This window comes from Oreochromis aureus, linkage group 16 (assembly GCF_013358895.1).
Source record: "Oreochromis aureus strain Israel breed Guangdong linkage group 16, ZZ_aureus, whole genome shotgun sequence".
NCBI lineage: Eukaryota > Metazoa > Chordata > Actinopteri > Cichliformes > Cichlidae > Oreochromis > Oreochromis aureus.
This window is the reverse complement of record NC_052957.1, coordinates 29450698-29458474: the sequence shown is the minus strand read 5'-3', so window position 1 is coordinate 29458474 and position 7777 is coordinate 29450698. Positions and strand designations below refer to the sequence as shown.

At 39.2% G+C, this 7777-nt stretch overlaps 1 protein-coding gene across 1 annotated transcript; it reads left to right on the top strand.

Annotated features, from left to right (window-relative positions):
* The first annotated feature begins 522 nt into the window (after positions 1 to 522).
* Positions 523 to 7203, top strand: lacc1 (laccase (multicopper oxidoreductase) domain containing 1). Its single transcript, XM_031746644.2, has 5 exons — positions 523 to 1649; positions 2626 to 2804; positions 3579 to 3744; positions 4137 to 4362; positions 5612 to 7203. The coding sequence occupies exons 1-5, from the start codon at positions 1157 to 1159 to the stop codon at positions 5790 to 5792; spliced, it is 1245 nt and encodes a 414-aa protein (XP_031602504.1). The 5' UTR covers positions 523 to 1156; the 3' UTR covers positions 5793 to 7203.
* Positions 7204 to 7777: the final 574 nt, after the last annotated feature.

Below are 7777 nucleotides of genomic sequence, written 5' to 3'. Positions count from 1 at the left end.
GATTAATAATGTGGTTCTACTACCTATGCTACTCCATTCATATCAATTAAGGTTACAAAATATTTACCCTGATTTTAATTCCATTTGAACTTTAACTTTAACCTTCTTTATCCCATTTAGCTGCTTTCTTTTCAGCTTTTTTATTTTATTTTTTTACATTATGTTAGTATCATTCAAACACTAAAATATAGTTAAACCTGTCACTCTGCAATTCTTTCATAAACAACAAATTACAATCAAGTTATAATTTAGGAAAGCGGTACAACAGTGAGTGTCTACAGCTATCTGTAAAACATGGTGGAGGCTGTGTCATGGTTTGGGTTTGCATTTCAGCCAGTGGTGTTTGAGGTCTTGTTACAATCATAAAGAGAGTCGCATTTTCATCCACCATGTAGTTCCATGTGGCCTGTACACGTTTCAACAAACTGCTGCACCTATTTCCCATTTTCTTAGAAAAATATAAAGAAATGAGGGGTGACTCTAATACACAGTACTGTATACTGTTTGAATGACAGCATGAAAATGACCCATACCATTCCAATCAAGTATTTACCAGAAAATCGGAGATCCATTTGGTGTATACTCTGAATTATTCACAGCATTAGATTAAACCTATTGATGCATTTAGAACCACAACATGATAACATTATGTTAAACCATTAAAAAAGGTTAAAATGTTGCTTTAATAATATTACAATAACCCATTCTAACTGATCTATTTCAGTTTGACAAGATGACAGTGTCTACAGACATGCTGCAGCGGTTTAGCCTACACTGTGTGCTAATATTTTAATACTTGCAGTATTTCTCGGGGACACGCTGGTGCAGTTTGTGGCCAGCATTTCTGTGCTCCTAATGTTTTGCAGAAAAGTCTGTATTGTGCACACTTGGACTTCACTCGACCTTTACTGTATGCAGCGGTCAGCAGATGCTGAGGAAACCGCTCAGAAGAATTTCCACCGAGCGTTAGGACTTTCCAGAGTGGGCGGAGCGACTGTGCAGTGCAGGAAGTACTGAGTCAGCTGTAGTTTCTGTAGTTTTTGAGGTATGTTGGTTGTCAAAGACGTTCCTTGCGGTCCCACATAAAGGGCAGGGAGTCTGCATTTGTCTGAGTTTTCTCTGTGTGCTGAGCGGCAGATACTTCAACTTCTCCGCGATGAGTCGAGCCGTGCTGGTGGATCTGCTTCACCGCTGCTGTGCATCATGCACGGGCGCTTCTCTGCTGGAGGACTCGGTTTCGGACTCGCAGGTCTTTGTGCTGTGCGGGAACACTTACCGGGAGAAAAACGGCTTCGTAGACACGTTCCTGAGCTCCTGCAAAAGTGTGCACATCCTGGACTCGAGCTCCACAGTGGAGAGTTTGTATCGTTTCAAGCAGACTTTGGACCAGCTGGACCTGAGCTCGATCACGGTCCTCACCACCGCACAGGGCAAAGAGGTGCTGGCTCATTACCAGAACCTCCTTTTTACGGCCATATACGACTTCCAGTACAAGCAGAGACCGGTGGACGAGACCTGTCCTAGTTGCAGAGGCTCCACAGATTCGGTCTCACCTGGCGAAGAAGTGCGCGAAGAAGTGTCGACGTTTATGCAGCAGCTTCCTGCGCTGAAGGGAGAACTCACAGTTCTGAAGTCTGCGCTCATTCCAGGTCGGCTTAAGCAAAACATACATATGAGATTTCTGGAGTTATTAATTACTGTATAAGTGAATGGAGTTTGGATTTCTCCTCCTACATCAAGGGTGTCAAACATAAGTCTGGAGGGCCAGAATCGGTCGGTCAAAGACTCCAATTTGGGCCATTGAATTCTCTTTAAAAATGTGAAAGACTGCATAGATTTTAAACTTTTAGGTGTGTTTTTATATATTTTACAGCTTCTCCTGTTGATAAAGATCTCCCCCACTGCTAGTCATACAATAGCAAAGTAAGGTAATAAATAAACAATTAAGGTTCCTGTTAACATTAGTGCACTATATGTGAAATACAAACAGTTTGACTTCCCCCTTCGACACTGACTGTTTGGGAACAGCGTGTTTTCCATTTTCTGTAAATGGGTGTATATTTGAAAGGAGGCTAGAATGAGCTTGTCTATCAAAACTTAATATGTCATACACATACTATATATTGGTAGTATATATTGCACAATAGTAAAGTCCAGAGTCTTTACTATATGGAGGAAAAAAAGTGATTCACTGCTACTCCACTGTTAAATTTTATAATAAAGTCAAATCATTTGATAACCACTTAAACTATAGTGATGTATCTATTAGATAAAGAGGAAACTGAGAATGTACCAATACCCAACACTATATACCGTTGGACTCCTATGTCCATGCAAATATGTACTAGTGTACTGATAACAGGAGACAAAAGACTTTTTCACACCACTGTGCATGAGATCAGCTCATGTTATTATTTAATCCTGATATTTAATGAAGTTTCTTATCATTTAGTGCATTGTGTTAAATTTTCTATTAAAGTATAATCTGTTGACAAGATATTGGTAAATAAATACAAACCGAGCTAGAGGTAGCTTAGCATTCATTTAAATGCTATTAAATGTATTTATTTAAATGTGTTATTTTAGAAAAGCCGTTTACCTTTTTTCTTTCTCTCTTTGTCTCAGATTGTTTTGGTCATGGCTTCAGCACCCGTACAGGTGGTGTGTCCTACATCCCGACCTTATCCTCCTTGAATCTGTTCAGCAGCTGCAGGAGGAGGGACCCGGTGGCTGTGGTAATGGAGAACAGGCGCCGATTAGCCCTCCATGCTGGTTTCCATCCTCAGCCCATGCATTTAGTCAAGGTACTCAACACTCATTATTTGAATTAAAAAGGGGTTTGGAACATTATTGTAGTAATTAAAGCTAGAGTCTGACCAATTGGCAGCCTGCAATTATCGGCTGATATTAACTATATGAAAAATAAAAAAGTAAAGAAGAGATGGGAGAAACAACCATGTTCAACCATGTTATGAATGTTGATGTTACATGACTTGTCCACCAGAGGGCACCCTGCAACGTCCACGTTCCAAACACAACAAACAACCATCTGATCCAAGCTGTCAGACAGAGCACAAATGAGTAATAAATAAATAGCTACATGTAACAGACATAGACACACCTGTTTGTGTTCTGTGTGTCTAAAAGAAAAAAATATTATATTGGAATATGTGATTTTTAAATCACCAAAAATCAGACTTAAAATATTGGCTGAGTGGCATCTTAAAGTACCAGTAGCATTTATAAAATTGTATCATCTTACATATACTAAGGTGCAAGTTTTACATATTTAATTCTGGGTGCACATTTGTTTGATATAGTCTTTTGTTTTTAATATTTACCAACGTATTTCACATATTAACAAACTGAAGCAAACGAGCATTCACAGTCAAAGAAAATGAATATGCAACAGTAACAAATAATGAACAGATTAACACTCCTTTTTTTGTTTCAGTTGTTTATGTTTTTTTGGTTTCCAACTTCGGGCCAGTTTTGTTCTAACCTCAGCGCTGAGGGTCAGTGATGTGAGATCATTGTTTTGTTAAAGGCGTTCAGGACTGTCAGCTTGTTTTCTGAAGGTGAACCACGCTAACGATGTCTGGGTCTTGGGGAAAGCTGAGCCCGAGAGTTACGATGCAATGGTGACCAATCAGACTGGACTCGTCTTAGCAGCTCCAGGAGCCGACTGCATGCCGCTCCTCTTTGCTGATCCGGTCGCAAAAGTCATCGGAGTCGCACATGCAGGTCAGTCCTCACTGCTTCTCAAAGTTTTGATCACTGACTGCTAATTTAGGGAACCATCATATCACTGGGGGCCAATCAAGAAAAAAAATGCACATCAGAACTATTAGTTAGTGTTTGTAATATGTCTATGTGTGTGAAAGAGAAACTTGAGAAGAGGAACTTGAGAAGACTTTGCAGAAAGCACACGCTTCAACATTCTCTGGAATCAAAGTAAATTCTTCAGTGTTAATCATGCTATAGACTCTTTATATAAATTCTTTTAGCCTTTGGCGCCCCCTAGAGGATTTATTTATTCAAGCTAAAACCAAACAGTTGAAGAGAGCGTGCAAAAGAGGCTGCAGTGGTACAACTTTACAATATGAACTCTGACAATGAGATGGCTACATTTACAGGTTGGAGAGGAACCATAATGGGGGTTGCCATGGCCACTGTGAATGCCATGGTGACAGAATTTGCTTGCCAGGTTAGCAACATTGTGGTGGCTGTGGGACCATCAGTGGGCCCCTGCTGCTATACCATGGAAAGAGACCAGGCGTTGGACTTCATGAGCGTCCATCCAGACTGTGTCCCTGATCCAGAGTCAGCCAGACCACACGTCGACATCCGTCTCGCCAACAGGTACGGCTCACGAAACAAGAACACTAGCACAATAGATTAACTAGAGGTGACAGAAGTACAGAATGTCTAACAAGGAAAAGAAAAAGAAAATAGTTCTATATTCTGTTGCCTACATTGTAGAGGGAGTCTTGGCTGTAATAAGAGAATGAATAGGGAAGAGGTTAAAGTGGGATTCAGCAGGTGGGGATCCCTAAAATCAATTGCAAGGTCTCAGAGTGGGGAAAAGAATCACAGCTCAAAATAATTTCTCTAGATTTTCTTAAATTTCCAGTTTATCAAACACCACTGAGCGGTCCTTACCTTTAAATCTAAGCTCTCTCCTTCCTCTCTTGTCATGTCTTTCTTATCTTTCTCCATCTGTGAGTGAAGTTAGCTCTTTCTTTTCTCTCCCTGTGAAATACAGCAGCCAGATCTTTAACAGTTTGTTTGTTAAGCTGATAGAAACGCTGCATTTGAAATTACCTGTCACTTTTTAAAAAAACTACTCGAGTAAAGAACAGATAACTGGAAATTCTACTTAAGTACAGTATTCTACTTTGTTACTTCCCACCTCTAAGATGAACCAATGAGGGAAAACTGGTCGTAGCAGTGCAAGAAACAAATTTAGGATTTATTGTGGATGTTGATCAGCATTCACATAAAATGTATATTTTCTTTGTTGAGGTCTTAAAGGCATTCTGAAGATGCCCTTTTCATTTGAGTCTGGTTCAAATTTGACCCGAATTTCAGAAAATGTTCAAGATGTTTTATATGCAAATTCAAAGTGTATCTAAACAGACTAGTGGATGCACTGACTACCCGGATTCATTTTAAGAGATGTTCCAAGATGTACTAGTCTCGTTCTTTGAAGATGTAAAAGGTAACTGTGTGGCAGCCACTCAACGATGACTCAGACTTGAACTTAAATACATCTCAGAGGAATTCATAGCTGAGTGAATTCTCCAAGTTCACTTTCATTCTGTCACTAGTGTTGGAGTGTGTTATATTTATCATGGAGTTAATCAATAAGATCAAGTAACAGCTTCAGTTTAAGACTAAGGGTCTTCTTGCATTTATCCATTCTGGGTTGTCTGGAGAGAAGGTAAGAGGAGAGAAAGGAGGTCCTTGTTTAAATTTTCAGCCATTACTATTTGAGTATTTGTTGGAAATAGTACACCGAAGCTTTAAGGTCTTTAATATTGAATTCACATATGGGAGTTGCTTTTCGCTCAGCTGTGAACCAAACCAAATGTCTAATTTCCCATCCCAGAGTTCTCCTCCAGAAAGGTGGCGTCCTGCCTGAGCACATCCATGACAACACGATGACGCACTGGTCCTGCGTGACGCCCTGCACCTCATGTCACCCTGAAAACTACTTCTCTCATGTCAGAGATGGGCTTAACTTTGGCACACAGGTGGGCTTCCTGTGGATCAAACAAACGAATGAATGAATGAGTGTTTAGCACATTTACCTCATATTGTTGTTAGCTAAAGCTCCACAAAGTCAATATGCTTTTTTGGTAAAATTACGTGGTACAAAAAATGTAGCAGACAGAAAATAGCTAAAAACCAATTGTTTGCTAATTTACTGTTTGATATTTACAGCTTTAAGGATAATTTTGCATGTCCCACAGACTCTAATCTTCAAATAAACTAGAGGATTAAAGTTACAATGTGCAAAATCTCAATACTAGATGTCAGTACATAGCAGACTGCATTCAACTGAGTTCTGTTTTCGTACCCCTCCTAATTCAAATACACAATCCCAGCTAAGGTGGCTTCCATTCATCTGTAGTGAGTGCAGGCTGTCAGTCCACTGTTCACCTCAGCAGTACCAATATGTATCGACTCTAGCGGAAACTGCAAAACTTTGTGGCTGAGTCCAATACGAGTCGATGAGTCAGTGAAGCTCATTTCTGTCTGACAACGATACTGCGGTGTTGTTCAAGATATCCCGAACTTTTCTGTCAGTAAGCGCTGCCCTTTAGTGACACTTTCTTTGAAGTGGAGCTAACTTTGTTGGATTCAGAATCTTAGCGATTAAACTCTCATACGATGTGAGAATGTAATCAAATTGTTTATCAGGGAGGGAAAATGTGATTTTTAGGACACTTGAGTCTAACATTAGCTAATATAGCATTAGCTTATTGCTGCTGTGTTTTAGCCAGCTCATTGTTAGCTGTCTGAAGGTAGTAGGGTCGCATGTCTAATCTGCTAACAATAAGTAATTATGATGACATCAGGAAAAAATGTTTATGCACATTTTCATGTGTTAGAGCTCTGACTTCAGCTCAGTAGATTCAGCTGAGGAGAAAGAGGATGACATTTTATCCAGTTATTGCCTTCCCTCGCATTTTCACTTCTTTAGTGAAAACAACCACTTCTCAGATGATAAAACATGGGTATGAACCTTCATATCTTGAGTCTGTAGGTGCAGACACAAATTAATATTTCACTAAGCTAAATTATTACTATTTTATTTTTTAAAATTTCACTAACTTTCAGGGATTTCTCACTTGAACGAACATGTTTTATAGCTCATAAGATTTTTTGGGTGAATCTAATTCTGCAGGGAATTATTTCTATGTTGTTGGAAACAGCATAGAAATACTGGACTGATACCGTTTGTCCGAACACGTACATTTGGACAGTTGTGGGTCCAACGTACCAAGCAAACTACCCACTAGCCAGTAAGCATTCATCTAGCTGCTCTAATCTGTCTCTCTTAATTCCAACCTGAGCCAACAGAATTATTTAGAGAATGAATTGGTGGGTTTAAACACTTGGATGACACCCAGACTAAATATATCTTTTCTTTTTATTCTTGTACTGAAAATTTTGGAGATCTGGTTTTTAATGGCATTTAACACAGTTAAATATAGGATTTAAGACAGAACACACATGATACCTTAAAGGAGTGGGGCTCAAGTTCTCTTGGTGAATGACAGTAAAAATCTGTACAGCATATTTTACATTGATATTTCTCTTCCTGCATTGTAAAGCATGGTAATTTTAGTGTTCAATAAACTTTCAGTCCAATGACCGGCTACGTGGGTTTTATTAATAAACTGAATGACAGATGGCAGTTGCAGCTGCTTTTAAAGTAGGCCAAATAACATCCTGCTGCGAGGTTCATCAGAGTTCAAATCTGTCACATTTTACAGTAGAACATCCAGGCGATAGATGGGTCATTTCATATGAAAACCAACCAACTGCACCAGTTTAATGTTTCTGATGGAGAGGAACAGAAACAACCATTAGTTTGAGCTGTTTTCTGATTATTCTGTGGGAAAAAACTTTTGGGTGCAACTTTTAAAGGATTGCATCACAATGTGAGCATTAAACTTTCTGTTGTTTGATTTAATAATAATAAATAAATGTAATTTTATTAGGTGGAGACATGACATGTCACACAGATGCATTAAACTTTCTGTTG